A 22,793-nucleotide genomic window follows, 5' to 3' on the forward strand; every position below is an offset into this window, starting at 1 on the left:
TCATTCACTGAGATATCTGAAATTCTGAAGTGCTGGTTTTTTAGGCTGTGTGATTTTTCATAATTCTTTGGACGTTTAAAAGAAAATGTAGGCAATACTTGCTAATCTAGTACATGCTGAATTTAATATGTGAAATAAAAGCACTTCTTAAAATCACTGAAAAGTTTATGCTCAAAATTGTATTGTTTTATTCTGTATTCTAATATTTTATTTTTTTATTGTTGTATATTATCACCAAACTGGTTGTGTCCAAAGAATGTAAAGGTGGCTTAATATAACTTTCCACATTTAACAAATTAGATAATAAAGTCATATAATTATTTCCATTGAAGCAGGAAGATTATTTTATAAAATTTGACACTATTTATGATTTTTTAAAAAAGATTCTGAGTCAACTAGGAATAGAGGAAAACTTGGTTAACTGCTTAAGGATATCTACAAAATATATTCATAATAAGGAAAATTTGGAAATGTTTCCTTTTAAGTAAGGAATTAGCAATAAGCCTAGTATATCATTGCTAATGTAGGGTATGGGCACAAAATTAGCATCATGCAGTATAACCACAAAGTAGGGTTTTCTGAAAGAAAGTCACAAACAGAGGGTGAGCTAGACAGAATGATAAACTATCCTATGCTTACTTTGAAGAGAGCAGTGCCAGGCAGGGTGCATTTATATGATAAACTGAATTTAAGTACTGTTGATGATCTTTGACTATGAGCTAATTTTTGCTTGATGTTCATGTCTATAAGGCTAGATATGAGGTAGATGACTCAACTTGGGGATATTGTCTGTAGAGAGAGTATACATTGGCTTCTGCTAGATATCAGATATGTATTTTACTTTTTATTATATTTTGTTATTTCATTTTTATTTTCATCTTGGTTTGGACCACTCTCTTAGAACAACTCAGTTAAAATGAAAGAGTATCAGTTTAATCTTCCTCCACTTTGCTACTAGGTCCATTAGTAAGTACCTCTATTGACAGTCTATGCAGTTTTTATATAATATTTTTGAATATTTTCCTTAATTCCTGGAAACCCACCAATGCATTTTACCATGAGAAGTTTACTCAGGGTACTTGGCCTTTTTGTTTCTTTATCACCATCTTATTAAGGGAAATTTCAAATATGTGTATACAAGAAAACAGAGTAATATAGTAAACACTATGCAACTGTCTTCCAGCTTCTGAAATTATCTTTAACTCAGTACTCATCTTGTTTTACTTTTATGCAACCCACCTTCCCTACTTTGAATTATTCTGAAGTAATCCCAGATATCTTATTGGCTGCATAGGTATCGGTTGGGGGTTTTCAGCCTATGTTCTAGTACAACATACACAGTAGATAATTTTCCCATGTGTAATGCAATCTACCTAGGTGACTCACTTATAGACTCTTACCTAATTATTTCTAAATGAATAGATGTATGCACACAAATATGCACAATTCTCAGATGATGAACAAAAATCTCCCTTCATTTCTCACAATCAGGAAACATATTAAAATGCAGTTGAATGAGAGCAGTGTTATAGAATCACTTTTAGTCAGAACCAGTAAGTATATTGTTCTTTTATACATAATATTGCATGAAATAAACTGTGATGGATGTATTTAATAGGCTGCATTAAAATAGTAAAGCAGAGTTGGGTGTGTTGGCTCACTCCTGTAATCCCTGCACTCTGGGAGGTTGTGGCGGGAGGATCACTTAAGCCTAGCAGTTTGAGACTGGCTTGGGCAACAGAGGGAGACCCCATGTCTCCAGAAAAAAGAAAATTATATATAAATGTATATAAGTTATCCAGGCATGGTGGCATGTTTCTTTGTAACCCCAGCTTCTTGGGAAGCTGAGACAGGAAGATCACGTGAACCCAGGAGTTGGAGGTTGCAGTGAGCTGTGATTGTGTCACTGCACTCCAGTCTAGGTGACAGAGTGAGACCCTGTCTCAAAACAAAAACAAAAACAAACACAAAAAAGTAAAGCAGTAATATCAGAAAGCAGCTTCTTATTCTACTTTTGGTCCTCAAACCTGTTCTTTTGTATTTCTTTTTGCAACCCAATGGAAATATCTCTGGTGGATTTCATAGTTTTCCAATCATTTGAGACTGTAACAGACCTATTATTTTTAGGTATTTAACATACCAGCATAATAATTATTGTTTGCCTACTTACTTTAGAAACTTTGAGAGGGTTCTTGTAGTACTTGTCCTTTTCTTTCTCTCTCCCTGCTCAACTTCCTCTCCTCACTTACTGCTCTAACTATTCCTCACCAATCAAGACACTAGGCTCTGGCAAGGAGAAAGGATGAGACTTAGCTAGTAATATTTACACTTGTCACTTGGTGAAATGTCCTGCTTCATGACAAGCATTCCAGTGTTGGCTCATTTAGGGAAATATTATTGTTTTGTTTTTCTGAGATTTCTGAGATTGCCTCCACACCACACAGTAAAATTACTTGATGTAGATTAAAAAATAAGGTGGAATTGCACTTGATTCTCTAGCTATTCCCTCTCCACCTTGCCCTGCTATTGCCCTTGTACCTAGATTGTCTCCTACCTTAAGACTTTTTTAGTTGAGAGCATAGGGATGTTTAAATTTTTCCCCTGAAGATTGGATAATTTGAGTCTATAAAACAAATTAATAGCCAGATTAACAGGAAAAAAGGCATACAAATTTTATTCACATCCATACAGGGATGGGAGTCATACAAATATGAAAAACTCTATGCAATGGCCAGATGGTTGATACCCTTCCCTCCCTCCCTGCCTTCCTTCCCTCCCTCCTTTTCTTTCTTTTCTTTCAGGGTCTCACTCTGTGGCCCAGGCTGGAGTGCAGATCATGGCTTACTGCAGCCTCCACCTCTCAGGTTCAAGTGGTCCTCCCACCTCTGCCTCCTGAGTACACAGGACTATGGGCAACCACCACCACACCCAGCCAAGTTTTAAATTTTTTGTAGAGACGGGGTCTTACTATGTTGCCCAGGCTGTTTCATAACATTTTGAAGTTACAGAAAGAATAAGAGCTTGAGGCACGGCCAAATAAGTTGTGGTGGCAAGACAGGTTATGGGAGGGAGAACGGAGGAAAGGATTGGCTGGCAAAGGTGGTCTTGTTAGGTAGATGAAATCACACAGTAGCAGCTCTCAGAAAGAATAGATGGGTGTCAGACTCTTAGTTAATCTTTCCTAGATCCAGACAAGAAGGAGCTTCAGAGACAGACTATTTACATCTGTTATTTATTTCACTTTATTTCCTCTATAGGTACAAATCTCCCTCACGAAAGACAGCTTTGCAGGGCTACTTCTGTCTGCAAGACCTCTGAACATCTATCTCAAAATATGTCAAAGCAGTATATTTTGGGGTGAAATATTTTTAGTTTCCTTCAAGAGGCAGCCATCAGCCTCAGTCTTTCTAAACTCTAGAGAATTGCTGTCAAGCTTTTCAAAGGATTATATCACACACTACTTGGGTATCAGCACAGGCTGGTCTGGAATTTCTGCAGGTCATTGAATGCAGCTGGTGAATAGGAGGGAGGTTCCCTAATTATGCCCAGGAGATCTCTTAGGGCCCCCTCTTATTTGGCATAGGTGAGAGTGTCCCCTCCTCCCTTACCCAATGGGGATGGGAGAGAAAATATCACAGTTCTCTCCATGCTTGCATATTTCTTCCAAAAACATCTACCCTCTCTAATAAATTTTTATCTGTTTTTTAAATAAGCTAGAAGAGAGTGAAAAGCATAGTTCAGCTTTGCCATCTGTTAGTATCAAACAATTTTCTTTAGAATATGGAGTTTCATATCCATCATTGTTACTAACTTTAGGTGCAGAGACAATAGGAATCTCTTATACTTTATGTTGTAATTATTACATATTATTTGCAACATTCCTCCCAAATCATGTGATCTGACTATGTGACAGAACTTCTAGACTATCCTTTATTTCTTTACCATATAAAGATTCAGATCATTTCCTTGGCAAGAAGACAATTAATATCAGCAGTTAGATCATCTCATGTAATCTTCAAAATTATATTATGAGGTAGATATAACAGTTATTATATTTATCCCACTTTAATAGCGTTAACTGAGAGTAGATAAATTGCTTACAATTGTACAGCTATCCAGTGGCCGAGCTAAGATGCAGACCCAAGACCATTTGAATGTTGGATCCGTCCTCTGAAAAATAAATCATGGTATTCTGTGAAGGGCTTTTGGCTATAGAATATTTCTTAGATCGGGTTCTCATGTGTTTGTTGTGCTTTAGGAGTTATTAATCTGATTGATCATCTATTCACTCTCTTGTAGGAATACAAGAATTTTTCAATATCCTGGATTTTGAAACTGAAAAAAAAATTATACTGTATTTCTTCTCTCAAGTGCAGGCTAATAGATTTTATAATATTCTTAGAGGTGCATGTGATTAATCATTTCTATATTTTTCATTTCTAGCAGTAATATTTTCTCTAAGTTTGTACTCTTATTCCAGGAGAGTAGAAGGGTTGGAATCTCTCTCATGATTCTTATTATATCTTCAACAATAAACATTTATGTGGCAATTCTTATATGCAAAGTACTATACTATTCAGAATGCAAATAAATTCATGACATGATTTCTGACTTTATGGAGTTCACAGATCTAGTTAAAAGTGACATGAAACCTATATAGAGAAAAGTTAAAAGAATAATATAACACACAGTAAATTTATACCAAAAAAAAAGGCAATAAATGCTTTAAGAGGTCAAGAGTTGAATTAGTCTGATCAGGAAAAACTTCCTATATCAGGACTTTTATGATTGATCATTGCATAAATAAATAATGGTTGTGAGAGGAGAAAACCATTCCAGACAAAGGAAACAATGAGGTACTAAGTAGAGAGTCAGGCTTGTACAAATAATCTTTGACGAAATTATTGCGTAGTCCCTACTCTAAAGTAGTGGGAATAAATCTAGATAATTAAGATCTAGTTCTTAAAGGTTGTAACATCTTAAAATGTGGAATAACTCAAGATCTGTAGAATAAGAAGGATAGATTTAAGAATATTAAGCTAGTAGAGAATTGGGAGGAAAGAAACTAAAGAAGTAAAATAATAGAAAGCTATCTATGGTAAAGAAAATGGTTCCGCTCTTTCCCTGCCGCCGCCGAGTCGCGCGGAGGCGGAGGCTTGGGTGCGTTCAAGATTCAGCTTCGCCCGTAACCCACCGCCATGGCCGAGGAAGGCATTGCTGCTGGAGGTGTAATGGACGTTAATACTGCTTTACAAGAGGTTCTGAAGACCGCCCTCATCCACGATGGCTTAGCACGTGGAATTCGCGAAGCTGCCAAAGCCTTAGACAAGCGCCAAGCCCATCTTTGTGTGCTTGCATCCAACTGTGATGAGCCTATGTATGTCAAGTTGGTGGAAGCGCTTTGTGCTGAACACCAAATCAACCTGATTAAGGTGGATGACAACAAGAAACTAGGAGAATGGGTAGGCCTCTGTAAAATTGACAGAGAGGGGAAACCCCGTAAAGTGGTTGGTTGCAGTTGTGTAGTAGTTAAGGACTATGGCAAGGAGTCTCAGGCCAAGGATGTCATCGAAGAGTATTTCAAATGCAAGAAATGAAATAAATCTTTGACTCACAAAAAAAAAAAAATAAAATAAAAAAAAAAAAAAAAAAAGAAAATGGTTCCAACAATCTAAATGTCCTGTTTATGTCTTTGATAAGCTTATCCTTATTTTCACTTATGTTATTATACTTTTTTACCTTCCAAGGAAAAACATACTGGTGAACAAGAGCATACCCATGAGAGCCAGAGGGTCTGATTTGAACCTCTGTGCATTAGTTGTCTGCAGTAGATAGAGTTTAACTAAAACATGATGATGGAAGCAAAAATAGTGATCGAATAAAAGGTATTCTCTCTGAAAGGTTTGTGGACAAATGGGTTCTTAAACTCATCTACATGGCAACAAAATATGAGTAATATGAATATATTTTGGACAACTGGAAAACCCTAAGCAATAAAAAGGCACACAGAGCAATCAGCAAGAAAATTAAATACACCAGCTCAAGGCCATGATTTCCAATTTTCTAATTTAAATTTGATTTAAATATTTCTAACACTCTCAATTAGACAGTTCATCTAAAAGCTATTGCAGTCCTTTAAGAAATGACAAATATTAGGCCAGATGCGGTGGCTCACGCCAGTAATCCCAGCACTTTGGGAGGCTGAGGTGGGCGGATCACGAGGTCAGGAGTTCGAGACTCACCTGGCCAACATGGTGAAACCCTGTCTCTACTACAAATATAAAAATTACCCAAGCATGGTGGCAGGCACCTATAATCCTAGCTACTGGGGAGGCTGAGGCAGGAGAATTACTTGAACCCAGGAGGCGGAGGTTGCAGTGAGCTGATATGGTACCACTACACTCCAGCCTGGGTGACAGAGCAAGACTCTGTCTCAGGAGGGGGAAAAAAAAAAAAAAAGAAAGAAATGACAAATATTTCCTCATGACAAAAAACACTGGTAAAATATTGTTCTTTCTGTTACCCGTCTCCCCATGACTTGCTAGGCCTCAATGAGGTAGTTCTAGCTGATTTACAGAATGAGAGAGAATCCTTTATTTTAATAAGACATTGAGGTTCAGGAATATTTGTTGTAACAGTTTACCCTAACATAGCTACCCAGCAGCAACATTATATATTAATTTAATTTTTTTTCTTTCCCTCCATCCCACTTTTCCCATATGGCAAGTCATGAGAAGATGCTCCTGTCCTCCCAACTACATGACTGCAGTTGCCCTGCTCACCTCCCCCAGAAACTGGAGATGGTCTAGTCAGTGAGCAAAAGTTCCAAAGTGCTTGGAGAAAAAAGATGAAAAACAATTTTATTTGAAAAGAATTTGTACTTTAGTAATATCCCCAGTGTGTCTTGTGCGCATTAAAATTTGAAATGCACTGCTTTAGACCTACACAGTGCAACGTGGCAGCCAATAGTCATATGTGGTTTCAAGAACGTAAAATGTTGCTCTCAGAATTGAGATGTGCTATTAAGGGTAAAATATACACCAGATTTCAAAGACTTAGAATGAAAAAAAATATATATGTAATGTCTCATTAAGATTTTTCTTTTGATCAAATGACATTTTGTATATGTTGAGTTAATAAAACATGTTATTAAAATTAATTTCATCTCTTCCTTCTTAGTTGATGTGGTGACCATAACACTTAAAATAACATATGTAGTTCCCATGATGTTTATATTGGACAATATTTTTCTAGACCATCAAATGCCCTGGAGATAAACCTTAAAGAACTTATATTTTCCTTTGAGTTTGCACGTGATTTGATCATGTTTTGTTAGGAGCAAAATATAATTCACATGGTCTTTGACTTTCATTTATCAGATTCTGTACACCTAACATTGTGGTATATCATACATTTTTTATACCTTATTTTATTTCAAACGTTTGATAAGCATCTATTATGATCTGGGAACTGTGATAACTATCAGGTAGACAGTGAAGAAAATAATAAGGTCCCTTTCTTGAAGTAATTTGTAGTCTACTACATTAAGACAACTTAGTAAAGTATAGTAAAGTGTAATGAGGGCATGCAAAGTATAGCATGGTAAGAGGAAAAATAGGGCTGGGGGATGGAAATAGCTGACAGTCACATTTCTCAGGATTATGAAAGAATTGTAGGCGGGCTAACAGCAAAGAAGATCGTTGCTTAAAATGAACTTTCAAGTGTGCAGGTGAAGACATTCTCTCTGTACCCAGTGAAATCTTTTTTTTTTTTTTTGAGACTGAGTCTCTCTCTGTCGCCCAGGCTGGAGTGCAGTGGCACGATCTCGGCTCACTGCAAGCTCCGCTTCCCAGGTTCACGCCATTCTCCTGCCTCAGCCTCCCAAGTAGCTGGGACTACAGGCGCCCGCCACCACGCCTGGCTAATTTTTTTGTATTTTTAGTAGAGACGGGGTTTCACCGTGTTAGCCAGGATGGTCTCGATCTCCTGACCTCGTGATCTGCCCGCCTCGGCCTCCCAAGGTGCTGGCATTACAGGCGTGAGCCACGGCACCTGGCCAAATCTTAATATTAAGGTATCTCCTGTTCTCTATTCTTTTAGAAACACTATCCTTACCACTTACCAGATAGCTTCTGAATTTGATCATTTTTTAAAATAAAAACAAAACAGAATTGTATTTTGAGTTTTACTACGTTGACCTTGGTGCATTTTTTTGAATGGCATGTTCTCTCAGGAAACAGAGATCCTTTATTCAGCTGCATTGGAAGTGTAGTGCCTTCAATCATTCACTGATTGCTGTTCTGCTCATTAGTGGCTCCAGTGTTCTGCACTGACTAAACTCACAGTATGAATTATTTTTTGGTGCCTTAGGCAGGAGCATTTAAGGACTGAGGGGAATGTGTATTTCCTAGATATATTTTTATAGTTTCTATAGTATAGTTTTACGTATACAGGGTAAAGCTCAATGTTAGGTAAAAAGCTGCTTTATTTCCTTTGTGATTAGACATACATGTTAGACTTTAGTGAGGATAACTACATTTTCTTTGATTTAGACCATATTTCCCAAAGACACTTAAGCTCTTAAGATAGAAAAAAATACACATAATTGTGTTTTTCTTTGAACAGATCATTTGTGACTTTCATCATCAGGCCGGTGACACTATACCCCTTTTTACACCTAGATTGAGAGCACCTACATTTGTGGGGAAACTTTAAGCTTGAAAATGACAGGTTTATGCAACATATATGAAGGAAATGCGAATATTTCATTTTAAAATACATTTCTTTGGCATTTTCAGAGCCAGTAAGTAAACAGCAGTAGCCCTCCAAAGCTGTCTTTTGTGGGAGAGGTTTGCATCTGTAAAGAATCTGAATTGAGGCCACCAGGCCTTTCTTTGTCTAGATCTAGGAAAGATTTACTGAGCGTCTGGTACATTTAAAGATCTGAAAGAAACGTTTACTATTTGTTTTCTTTGAAGGCTGCTATCTGTGAAGTTTCATGTATACATCAAGAGCACCTTTGCTACGTAAGCCTTCTCTTTCCCCACTTCCCATAACCTGTCTTGCCACTATCACCTGATTTATCTCCATAACCTGTTTGTGGCCCTGCTCTGATGTCCCCATTTTTTCTGTAATCTCAAGGTGTTATATAAATTTCTGTACCCCTTTGAGAGGTGAGGGTAATCACTGTGGTTCACAGAGCTGATTTTTCAGTGAACCTTCAGAAGGCAAAGAAAGTTTTTCTTTGGCTTCTACATATGCATTAAACATTTTTTAAAATTTGGTCTCCTAAATTTGTTGGTAGATTCTTGGAAAATAGCTTTTATGTAAGTTTTCTCTTACTGGACAATAAATTGCCAAGCATTCATTAGCAAATAGTGGGGAAAGAAATGAGAGATTCAGAAAATTCTAGAAAGTCTACAACAAGTACTTTCCATTCTGGAATGAATAACGGTTAATGTCTCAACCCAGTGACAGCCCATAAGAAACCTTAGATTAGCCTACTCCGAATATTTAGAATCTCCAGGAAGAAAAGACCTATTCCAGTGGTTACAATCAGGAGTTAAGTGCTATGGAAATTCAGAGACTCTCTAGGAAAAAAATGTCCCTGCAAATGGATTTGTGTATGTGCATGAATAAGGGCCAGCTTTGCAACTTTTATTAACTTATGGAAAAATACAGATTTAAATTTTGTGCTAAGGCGTATTTATTAGCTCCCTCAAAATGGGGAGGATTTATCTTCCCGTGTCTGTTCAAAAGTTATGTTTATTTTTAATTCTAATTGTTCTAATTTTCTATATCTAATTTTTAAATTGCCTCAGTGGAAGAAGTGGGGCATTTGAATTAAAATGATACAGAAAAAAAAATTCTGATTCTTGGCTTCTGACAGGATGAGCATAGGAAGCTGGCTTTTTTTTTTTTCCCAGATCATAACCTGGGAGATGCCACAAAAGCAAGAAATAAGTTGACAGATCTCAGACCACTGAAACCTAGAGGAGCCCCTAGAGAGGCAGAAGGTGGTAAGTCCTGATGTCAGATTAGAAGAAGGCCAGAGGCACAAGGACAGGTAGAAGAAGAGCATTGTTGTTGTTCCCTTTTTCTTTTCTCCAAATTGCCTGATGGTATCACTCCCCACCTGTCCCATTACTTATAACTTAAAAAAAAAAAATAACAAGCAAAGTAGAAGGGAGGAGAAGGTGTGGGATTACTAAATTGGCTGTGATGAAGAAGAAGAAAAGATAGAGATAGAGTGGTCAGTCTTTGTGATTTCTCTCCTTGTCTTTATTCTCTGTGCCCTCAGTTGTCCCAGTGCTTAAAACCCGGAGGAGAACTCCCTGGGTGTGAGCAATGCCCAGCGAAGTAAAAAATTCTCCTGGTTGAGTATGTGTTGAGGCAGGAAAATGGATTGAGTTGATGTGCTCAGATTGTAACAAAAGAGCTTCTCTACATTGAGGAACATTTTCCACACCCACTTTCTGAATTCATCTTGGAATACATAATTCAGAGTCTGGGTGGTACCAATTTTCTGGGCTATATATTCCCAGCCGATGTAGCTGTTATTCCTAAGAGACTATTAACTCAAAGAATAAAATTAGGAAATCTTAGATTTCTAATTTTGTAAAATACTAATAATAATAATAGAAAAGGAAGAAAGAAAAAGAAAAGAATAGGACAAAAAGTATAAATAATTGGACAGACTTCCCTTGCCAAACCAAAATTAAGCATTAGAAATATCTGAAACATATCATTAAAAATATTGGGACTATGAAAAAGAAGTAAGCAGTCAAAAGAAATAACCAAATGAAAATATTATGTGAAAATTTAAATACAGTAATAGCCAAAAGACAAAATGAATGATAATAAAATACTGAACCCCTGAAATAATTTCAGGTTGAGATGTTTTTATAGATTAGTCTTTGCAAACTTTCTAAAATATATAATCCCTTTCTCTCACTCATTACACAGAAAAGAGTTTTACAAGATTCTTCAGAGAAACAGAACCAATAGGATGTATATAAACATAGAAACTGATTCAAAATTGGCTTTGTAGTCCCAGCTACTCAGGAGGCTGAGTCATGAGAATCACTTGAGCCTGGAAGGCGGAGGTTGCAGTGAGCTGAGATTGCACCACTGCACTCCAGCCTGGGCAACAGAGTGAGGCTCTCAAACAAACAAAAAAAGAATTTAAATTTGTATTAAAATACAAAATTGAAAAATAGAAAAAAATGTAAAGTGTATTAAAATGTATTAAGTTCCAAAATGGTTTATTCCTAGAATGCTAGCATGATATGATGTCATAAAATCTAGTAAGATGACATGTGCATGCACACACACACCCCTTTGGTAGCTAAATTTAACAAAGTAAGTTGCTTAGTTTTGAGTGTTTTCATCATAAGTTGCTGTTGGAGATTTATTGAAATTTTTTCAGTATTAGTTGGAAAAAGTTTGTTTTTCCTCCTTACAGAACTTTTGTGGCAAGTCATCTTACTTACAGCCTACTTAAAAGAAAAAATATCTCAAAACATTTCAACTAAAAAAAAAAAAGGATGTGCATTATTACCACTACTTCTTACAATATACTGAAACTTCTAGACAAAGCATTAAGTCAGAGGAAATAAGAAATAGAGGTATAGGATCCAATTAATAATGATTTCTTGATTTATTTTGCTTATAAAAGACATCATAACAGCATGCATATATAAATATACATAGTCCTATAAATTCAGCAGTTACCCTATCCAAAATCAAATTTCAAGTGTTCACTGTGTTCCAAGGGTATTATTTCCAATATGGCTACATACCCCCTACCAGACCAACTTGTCCTTATAACTAAAAACAGCAAATAAACAATTAAAAAGATGACTAGAAAGCACTGGGAGTAGCAGGCAGATACTGAAGGGAAGAAGGGAACTTACACTCTTAGGAAGGAAATGGCACTGAAAGAGTTTCCCTATGCTTACAGCTTTTAATGTAAGGACAGGGTATAGAATTTCAATAGTAAATGTATTGGTTTGATGAGAAGGTCTAGGTTGTAGAAATCATTGCAACAGCAACCATAAACAGAGGCAGTGAAATCCAAGAAAGAAGAGAGACAGATAAGGGAAGCCTCAATTCTTGATATAATTTTGCTCAAACTGTTGGTTAATTCATGAACCATAAATGCCTGCAGATGACTCCAAGTAGCACAGGTAAGCTTAGAAAAAACAAACAGAAATCACAACACAAAAACTGTTTTGAGTCCCTTCTCATCATTAAAAAAATACTCTTTAGAAGAACATAATAGATGTCAATTTCTAAGACATGTTTTACACAATGCACAGGATGCAATCCAAAATTTCTCAACATATGTAAAACAGAAAGACATGAGTATTCACAAAAGACCAGTAATCAATGAAGACGAAACCCAAGACGAATTAGATGTTGAAACTAATATATAAGCATAGAGTGATTACCCCAAGCTACTAATTGACTAGCTCTGCATAATTAAACTCTGTCTACTGCAATACTGTGGGGTCAATGAACTGGTTTTATCTGTGCAGCAAGCAGGAAGAACATGTTGGGCAGTTACACTTTCCATTTATTACCAGGAACAAGGCAAGTGTGTGCCCCCTCATGACTCCTATTCAATACCATACTAGAAGTTTTAGCTAATGCAATAAAACAATAAAAGGAAACAAAAGGTATACATTTTGTAATGGAAGACATAAAACTGTCTTCTTCATATAAGACATTATTGTCTATGTAGGCAATCTCAAGTAATTGGCAGCATTCCTGGAATTAGTAAGTGGTTATAGTAAGGTTTCATGATACAAAGTTAATATACAGAATTAAATTGCTTTCTTACAAACCAGCAATGAAAAAATGTGAAATGAAATGAAAAACACAGTATATTTACATTAGCAACAAAAATAAAATACTTAGTATAAATATCACAAAGTATATAACACATATATTTCCCCTATATGAGGAAATCTAGAAAAATCTGATTAAAGAAATCAAGAAGACATAAATAAATTGGTTAATATTTTATATTCATGGATAGAAAAACTCAGTATTATTAGATTGCCAGGTTTTTCCAATGTGACTTATGGATTCAATGCAATACCCATTAAAATCTCTGCAAGTTATTTTGTGGATATCAACAAACTGATTCTGATGTTTTTAGGGAATAGCAAAAGACCTAAAATAGCAAAAATAACATTGAGGAACAACAAAGATATAGGACTGACCCTACCTGACTTTAAGACATAGTGTAAAGCTATAGTAATCAAGATAGCATGGTATTTATAAAATAATAGACAAATAGATCAATGGAACAGAAGAGAGAGTCCAGAAATAGAGTCACACAAATTCACTCAATTGATCTTTGACAAAGGAGCAAAGGCAATACAAAGGATAAAGGACAACCATTTCAACAAATGGTGTGAAACAATTGAACATTCTCATGCTAAAATTTGAAGCTAGACAGAGATCCGGTTGTTTCCACAATAATTAACTAAATATGGATCAGAGATGTAAATATACAACTCGACATTATCAAACTTTTAGAAGTTACTTTTAAGGAAATGAAAAGACAAGTTATGGACAGAAAGAAAATATTTCAAAATGTATATCTAATAAGAGACTTGTATCCCAAATATAAAAGACTTCTTAAAACTTAATAAGAAAACAAACAACCCAATTTAAAAAATGGGCAAATGATCCAAACAAACACTTCAACAAATAAGATACACAAATGCCAAATAAGCATATAAAGAAATGCTCAGCATCATATATAAATAAGAAATTGCATATTAAAACAATAATGTGGGAGCATTATATACTAGTGAGAATGTGAAACAACAGGAATTCTTATTCATTGCTGATAGGAATGAAAAATCATATAGCCGCTTAAAACAAAGGGTTTGGCAGTTTCTTACAAGACTAAATATACTCACTATGCAATTCAGCAGTCATGATGTTAAAGTACTTTCTTCAGATTGAAACACATGTTTTCCCCTATACCTATGACTGTTGAATTGATATTTAGATTATGTAATGAATTTTTGAAAATCAAAGAGAAAAGTGAAGGAAATCATTTAGAAAGCAAGTAACTGATATAGTATGCTATTATTATAAAAAGAAATTTTAATGTCCAGAATGTATATTATAAGGCTCTTGGATTATTTTATAAGCAGAGAAATGCAAATTAAAAGAATGGTATGGCTGTTTTGGCAATCAGAATGGCAGACAATAGAAAATCTGATGTTAGAGAGACTGAGTACAAATGTGAAACCTCATGTACTGCTGTTGGGATTGTTGATTGAGATAGCCACCAAAAAAACAATCATCAAATGGTTCATGAAACTGAGCACATTTATGTCCTAGACATCAGCAATCCCAATATAGATACATAAATCAATATATATAGATCGATAGATATAGATGAATAGTCAAAAAAAACTTATTGTATTACTCCATTCTCACACTGCTAATAAAGACATACCTGAGACTGGGTAACTTATAAAGAAAACAGGTTTAATTGACTCACAGTTCAGCATGGCTGGGGAGGCCTCCAGAAACTTACAATGATGGTGGAAGGGGAAGCAAGCACATCCTTCTTTATATGATGGCAGGATAGAGAAGCACCAAGTGAAAGGGGAAATGCCCCATGTAAAACCGTCAGATCTCATGAGAACTCACTCATTGTAACAAGAACAGAATGGAGGTAACCGCCTTCATGATTCAATTACCTTCTGCCAGATCCGTTCCGCAACATGTGGGGATTATGAGAACTACAATTCAAGATGAGAATTGGGTGAGGACAGAGCCATACCACATCATTCTATCCCTGGCCCCTCCCGAATCTCATATCCTCACATTGCAAAACACAATCATGCTTTTCCAACAGTCCACCAAAGTCTTAGCTCATTCCAGCATTAACCCAAAAGTCCAAGTCCAAAGTCACATCTGAGACAAGGAAAGTCCCTTCTGCCTATGAGCCTGTAAACACAAAAGCAAGTTAGTTACTTCCTAGATACAATGGAGGTGCAGGCATTGGGTAAATACATCCATTCCAAATGGGAGAAATTGACCAAAACAAAGGAGCTCCAGGCCCCATGCAATTCCAAAATCCAACAGGGCAGTCAATCTTAAAGCTCTGAAATGATCTCCTTTGACTCCATGTCTCACATCCATGTCATGCTGATGTAAGAGGTGGGTGCCCACAGCCTTCAGCAGCTCTGCCCCTGTGGCTTTGCAGGGTACAGCCCTCTTCCTGGCTGCTATCACAGGCTGGTGTTGAGTGTTTGCAACTTTCCCAGGTGCATGGTGCCAGCTGTCAGTGGATCTACCATTCTGGGGTCTGGAGGAAGGTGGCCCTCTTCTCAGAGCTCCACTAGGCAGTGTCCCAGTGGAAACTCTGTGTGGGGGCTCCAACCCTACACTTTGTATCCATACTACCCTAGCAGAGGTTCTTCATGAGGGCCCTGCCCCTGCAGCAGACTTTTGCCTGGACATCCGGGCATTTCCATACATCCTTTGAAATCTAGGAAGAGGTTCCCAATCCTCAGTTCTTGGCATCTGTGAACCCACAGGCTCAATACCATGAGGAAGCTGCCAAGGTTTGGGGTTTGCACCTTATGAAGCCATGGCCCTAGCTGTACCTTGGTCCCTTTTAGCCATGGCTGGAACGCAGAGCACCAAGTCTTGAGATGGCACAAAACACCAAGGCCCTGGGCCATGCCCACAAAACCATTATTTCCTCCTAGGTCTCTGGGCCTGTGATGGGAGGGGCTGCTGGAAGACCTCTGACGTGTCCTGGAGACATTTTCCCCATTGTCTTGGTGATTATATATATTTGGCTCCTCATTACTTATGCAAATTTCTGCAGCAGCCTTGAATTTCTCCTCAGAAAAAGGATTTTTCTTTTCTATCACATCCTCAGGCTGCAAATTTTCCAAACTTTTATGCTCTGCTTTCCTTTTAAACATAATTTCCAATTTCTAACCATCTCTTTGTGAATGAATAAAACTGAATGCTTTTAAGAGCACCCAAGTCACCTCTTGAATGCTTTGCTGTTTAGAACTGACTTCCACCAGATACCCTAAATCATCTCTCTCATGTTCCAAGTGCCACAGATCTCTAGGGCAGAGGAAAAATGCTGCCAGTCTCTTTCCTAAAGTACATGACTATAAAGAGTCACCTTTGCTGCAGTTCCCAAAAAGTTCCTCATCTCTGTATGTGACCACCTCAGCCTGGACTTTATTTTCCATGTCACTATCAGTGTTTTGGTCCAAGCCATTTAACAAGTATCTATGAAGTTCCAAACTTTCCCACATTTTCCTGTCTTCTTCTGAGCCCTCCAGACTTTTCCAGCCTCTGCCTGTTACCCAGTTTTAAAGTCATTTCCACATTTTTGGGTATCTTTATAGCAGCGCCCCACTCCCAATACCAATACTGTATTAGTCCATTCTCATGCTGCTAATAAAAACATACCTGAGATTGGATAATTTATAAAGGAAAGAGGTTTAAGTGACTCACAGTGTAGCATGGCTGGGGAGTCCTCAGGAAACTTATAATCATGGTGGAAGGGGAAGCAAACATGTACTTCTTCACATAGTGGCAGCAAGGAGAAGTGCAGAGTGAAGGAGGAGAAAGCCCTTTATAAAACCATTAGATCTTGTGAGAACTCACTCACTATCACAAGAACAGCATGGAGGTAAGCACCCCCGTGATTCAATTACCTTCCACTAGGTCCCTCCCATGACATGTGGGGATTATGGGAACTACAATTCAAGGTGAGATTTGGATGGGGACACAGCCAAACCATATCATTAATGAACATAAAAATAAGAATATGTATAAGCATGTTCACTGTAGCACTATCTGTACTATCAGGGATTTGGGCACAATTCAGAATGTGGATGAGCATAGTCTGAGGAATATGTGTAATTGGACACTATACAGCAATCAGTTTTAATAAACTGATGTTAATGTTTTGATATAAGTGTAGCAATATTAAATATTAAACATGGAAGATATTAAAAACATGGTGTTCATTAAAAAACACCATTTTTAATAAAAAATACATGCAGAGAATAAAGCTTTTTTCAGGAAAAATCTATTTCTAAGAAATTTATTAATATATTTGAATAGTGAAGGGATTGTAATAGCAATGACATTGAGAGGTGAAGGGGAAACACAATACAATAAAACAAGATATTGGGGTGTGTGGTAAACTAATTCATGCATTTACTTTTCTATTCAATAATTATTTAATGAATGCCTTTCTAGGATCAAGCAGTGTTGTAGGCAATGGGAATACAGCTCTGAAGGAACAAGCAAAAAACCTAGAAAGACAAAAATATACATGTATATAGGCCATCCAATTAAAAAAAAAAAAAACCGTTCCAAGACTAGAACATGAACTTCACAAAACAACATTTACCCTAAATTGCTGATATGTATGTGCTTAACTTATTCTTTATGGGAAATGCAAATGAAAAACACAATGAGATACTAATACACCCCAACTAAAATGACTACACTTTTAACAGCAATTGACAATACCAAGTATTGGTGGGGCAATAGATGAATTTCTTTTACGTTGCTGGGGAGTATGTGAATGTGACAGTTTGCACTAAAATTAAGTAATGCTTACACTATGATCCAATAATTAAACTCCGAAGTATATGCCTAAGATACATAAATGAGTTTTTCCAGCAGAAGAGTTGAAAAGGAGTGTTCATAGCAGCTTTATTCATAAAAGTCCAACTAGAAACAACCAAATGCCGTCAACAGGTGAAAGGTAAAACAAACAGTGGTTCATTCTTGTAAAATAGTAGTATTCATTCAATGAAACAGCAATTAAAAGAAAAACAGAAGGAACAAAAACTGGTGCCTTCAACAACATGTTCTATTTCACCAATAATATATTCACTGAAATAAACCAGACAAATAGAACACAAACTGTATGATCCCAGTTATATGAGTTTCAAGAAGCAACAACACTAGTAGATATTCATAGAAGTCACATTAGTGACCTCTGAGGGAATATGAACTGGCAAGTCTCACAGTGGAAATGCATGAAGTGCTGGAAATATTGTATATCTTCTTGGGGTGCTTGCATGTGTTTGTGTATGCATTTGGTGCACAGTAAAAATTCATATATCTCATAGACTGTATTATGTATTATATAATAAGTTTTATGATATATAGTATAATGTGTATTATATACAATTATTTGATAATTATAATACGTTATTTTTAAATATATTATATATTTTATATATGAGACAGAAAGAGAGGAGGTGGTATTAGTGTCATGATTTCATGAATTTGTCCTAGAAATGAAAAATAGGTATATCATTAATGTAATTATTCAACAGATATTCCATCTATTTTATTCTTAAAAACACATCAAATTTTTCCATTATAAGTACATTTAGAGAATCTTTTTCTAGTTTTCTTAGGAAGGTTTGATATTGTAGCAGGTTTTTTACTCCATAAGAAATGTCAGGAAGATTTCTATGTGTTGGGTTATATACAAAGATGAGGGTATAGAAAAATAATACCAAAAAGATAAAGAAAAACTATGAAAAAAAGGAATTTCAAAAATATTAAAATTTATGCATCAAAGCTGTGGGTTAGGTCATTGTTAATCACCTTAGTATAATTTCCTTTTAATTTTGCTAGAAATCAGTGTGTAGTTTTTTAGAACTATCCTGTGGACAATTAATAACAATACCACTAAAAATAGCAGAAAAATTCAAACACCTTTATATAAATCGAGACCTTGTGTGAGGATTCTACCCAGAAAATTATAAAATTTTATTGAGAACAATTAAGCAACACCTATGTAAACTAGGTTGTCTTCTGCTTATTTATTGCAGAATTCCAAGTCTCATTAATTGATCTCTAGAAAAGCAGAATTCCAATAAAAATCTCGCAGATTTTCTGCTGCATGGAAATTTATAATTTGGTTCAAAAATTTATATAGAAATGCAAAGCCAGGCATAGCCAAGTCAATTTTGAAGAACAAAGGTAGGAAATTTACACTGCCCATATATCAAGGATCTACTGTAAAGCCATAGGAATGCGAACAGTTTACTACTGACACAAGGTTAAATGAATTAAGCCTTGGAACAGAGTACGTTATAGAAACAGACTCATACATGTATATTCATCTGATTTAATTTTAAAAAGTAAAATTAAGGGAAAACTTTTAATATGTGGTGCTGGGTTGAATAGAAATCCATAAAAGAAAAAATAACTGTCTGGACTACTTCACATCATGTGCAAAAATAAATTCTTACTGGATTTTTCCATTCAAATGTAAAATATAAACCATAAAGCTTTTAAAAGCATAAGAGAAGATAAGCAGAGCTTTCTTCAACAGGTTACATAAAAGTGTTATCTATGGCAGAAAAAAATGATACAGAGGACAGTGTTAACATGAAGGAACTTGTTCATCATAGTTTCCATTAATATAATAAAAAAGCAAGCTGCAGACTAAGAGAAGACATTTTCATTATATGTATTTGTAATTCCTACATCAGGAATTACAGTTATTCTATAAGTCTTATAAATCAATTAAAACAGAAAGATAGTCTAGTAGAAAAATAGACAAAAGTCTTCAAATAACACTTAATGCAGAATTTTCAGAATGAAGAGAAGATATGTCCCATTGCCAACTATATATTAAAGTGTTAATGATGCTTTTATATTCTCTGATCATCTGGCACCATATTCTATGAGTTATAGACAATATGTTTCTCCTACAAATATAAAATGATTTGCTGAGATATGAGTCTTCTCAACACCCTGCTCAGTATGCTTCTTTTATTGTTGGTCTTGGGGTTCCTTTTCTTCCCCTTGCCTGTATTCCTTACCTCTTTCTCTTCATCTTTGCATAAAAACATTTTTAAAATAAGGGCAAGTAATCACAGAACTATTACTATATACCTTATATAGTATTCATACTTAAATAGTAAGTCTTCTCATTCTTCCTCATACAATTGAGGAACAAAAAATTCACTGAGGTTTGTCTCCTAGCCCCAGAGCTTGCAAAAAGTAGAGATGGAGTTCCATCTGATTCTGTGAACCTTGCAGTATTGATGTGACTGCCCTGATATAAGTCATCCCATTGCTATGCACTGACTGTAATATAAGAATTCACTGTTTAACACTTCGCATATATAATCTTTAATGTACACAAGAATCCAATTAGGTAAGAATAGACATTATCCCCTTTCATGTAATAAGAAACAGAAAATTAGTTTGAGAAAAAAGATCTCACTTATCTTTCTCTCCTATCACTCCATATAATACAGGCCTACCTCGAAGATATAGTGAGTTTGGTTGCAGACCACCTCAATAAAGCAAATATCGCAAGAAAGCACATCACAAAAATGTTTTGGTTTCCCAGTGCATATAAAAGTTATAAATATATATTATCTTTCCCTGTAATCTACTGTGTACAAAAACGTTAGGTCTAAAAAACACAATGTGTATGCCTTAATTAAAAATAATTTATTGCTAAAATATGCTAATGATTATCTGAGCCTCTAGTGAGTCAAAATATTTTTGCTGCTGGAAGGTCTTAGTTTGATGTTGATGACTGCTGACTGATCAAAGTGGTGGTTGCTGAAAGATGGAGTGGCTGTGGCAATTGCTTAAAATAAGAAAACAATGAAGTTTGCTGCATCTATTGACTCTTTCATGAAAGATCTCTCTGTAGTATGCGATACTGTTTGAAAGCACTTTACTCACAGTACATACAGTAGAACTTCTTTCAAAATTGAGATATGTCCTTTCAAATCCTGCTACTGCTTTATCAGTCGAGCAGCAACTGCTATTCTAAACATACGGTTGCCATTTCAACAATGTTCACACCATCCTTATCATATAGATCTCCTCCCAAGAAACCTAATTTCTTCGCTTATCTATAAAAAAACCTCATTTGTTTAATTAACTTTTGTCATGAAATTGCAGCAATTCAGTCCTATCTTCAGACTCCACTTCTATTTCCAGTTCTCTTGCTGTTTCTACCACATCTGCAGTTATTTGCTCTACTGATATCTTGAACCCCTCAAAGTCATCCAAGAAGGTCAGAATCTTCTTCCAAATTGCTGGTAATGATGATATTTTAACCACCTTCCGTAATATCAGTTATGTTCTTAATGGCATCTGGAATGATGAATCTTCTCCAAAAAATTATCAATTGAATGCCTAGATTTATCAGAGGAATCTATGGCAGCTACAGTCTTACAAAATGTGTTTCTTAAATAATAAGACTTGAAAGCCAGAATTACTCCTTGATCCATGGACTGCATAATGGATTATTTGTCTGCAGGCATGGAAACAACATTAATACTTTTGCTTTATCAGAGCTCTTGGGTGACTAAATGCATTGTCAGTGTGCAGTACCATTTAAAATGAATCTTTTTTTCTGAGCAGTAGGTCTCAACAATAGGCTTTAAATATTCATTAAGCCACACTGTAAACAGAGGTGCTGTTATCCATGCTTTGTTGTTTCATTTATAGAGCACAGCAGAATAGGTTTAGCACAATTCTTAAGTATCCTGTTATTTTCAGAATGGTAAATATGCACTGGTTTAACTTGAAGTCACCAGCTATTAATACATTGGCTTATGGTTTGGCTCTGTCCACACTCAAATCTCACCTTGAATTGTAATAATCCTCACGTGTCAAGGGCAGGGCCAGGTGGAGACAACTGAATCATGGGGGCAGTTTCCCCAACACTGTTCTCATGTTAGTGAATAAGTCTCAAGAGACCTGATGGTTTTATAAATGGGAGATCTCCTGCACAAGCTCTCTTGACGGCTGCCATGTAAGACATGACTTTGCTCCTCATTCACCTTCTGCCATAATTGTGAGGCTTCCCCAGCCATGTGAAACTGTGTATCAATTAAACCTCTTTCCTTCATAAATTACCCAATCACAGATATATCTTTATTAGCAGCATGAGAACAGACTAATACAGCCCCTAATAAGAGAGACAGCTTGTCCTTAAAACTTTGAAGTCAGGCATTGACTTATTACCTCTAGCTGTAAAAGTCCTAGATGGCATTTTCTTCCAACGGAAGGCTGCTTCATCTATGTTGAAAATCTGTTGTTTACTGTGGCTGTCTTCATCAGTAATATTAGCTAGATCTTCTGGGTAACTGTTTGCATTTTGTACATCTGCAATTGTTGCCTCACCTTGTAATTTTATATTATGGAGGTGGCTTCTTTTCTTAAATCTTATGACCTAACCTCTGCTAGCTTCCAACTTTTCTTTTGCAACTTCCTCACCTCTGTCAGCCTTCACTGAATTGAAGAGAGTTAGATCCTTGCTCTGGATTATGCTTTGGCTTAAGGAACTGTAATGTCTGGTTTGATTTTCTATCCAGACCACTAAAACTTCCTCCAGATCAGCAATAAGGCTGTTTTACCATCTTATCATTTGCGTGTTCACTGGTATAGCACTTTTCTTTTTTTAAGCTAGTTAATTGAAACAGTGACAGTGCAGAAAGAACAAAGACATTTGTAACTAGTCGTGATCAATTAGTTATAGACACCAGCACACTTGGACCAGCCAAAGTTACCGTTTAATTTCTTTCAAGTAGTTTTCTTTTCCATTGACAACATGTCTGATGGTTCGATGCAAGAATCCTAGCTTTCAGCCAGTCTCTGTTTGCAGCATACCCTTTTCATTAAGCTGAATAATTTCTAGCTTTTGATTTAAAGTGAGGGACATGGTATTTTTTCTTTCACTTGAACACTTAGAGGCCATTGTAAGGTTACTAATT

The 22,793-nt window shown here is 36.0% G+C and overlaps 1 protein-coding gene and 1 long non-coding RNA gene across 2 annotated transcripts in view; one reads left to right on the forward strand and one right to left on the reverse strand.

Annotated features, from left to right (window-relative positions):
- LOC129030077 (uncharacterized) overlaps positions 1–22,793 on the reverse strand; it is a 1,381,814-nt gene that overhangs the window by 91,724 nt on the left and 1,267,297 nt on the right. Inside the window, exon 8 of the long non-coding RNA XR_008500551.1 lies at positions 4,102–4,170. This is a non-coding gene — a long non-coding RNA (uncharacterized LOC129030077). The remainder of the gene's footprint in view (positions 1–4,101; positions 4,171–22,793) is intronic.
- Positions 5,120–5,658, forward strand: LOC129030073 (small ribosomal subunit protein eS12). The gene has a single exon (XM_054474945.2). It carries the CDS (start codon positions 5,199–5,201, stop codon positions 5,595–5,597), a length of 399 nt encoding a protein of 132 aa, XP_054330920.1. The 5' UTR covers positions 5,120–5,198; the 3' UTR covers positions 5,598–5,658.

The sequence above is a fragment of the Pongo pygmaeus genome, chromosome 12, assembly GCF_028885625.2.
Source record: "Pongo pygmaeus isolate AG05252 chromosome 12, NHGRI_mPonPyg2-v2.0_pri, whole genome shotgun sequence".
NCBI classification, from domain to species: Eukaryota; Metazoa; Chordata; class Mammalia; order Primates; family Hominidae; genus Pongo; species Pongo pygmaeus.

What these genes read in the sequence shown, in the direction of transcription:
- LOC129030073 (XM_054474945.2), top strand. Translation starts at nt 5,199, where the DNA reads ATGGCCGAGGAAGGCATTGCTGCTGGAGGTGTAATGGACGTTAATACT.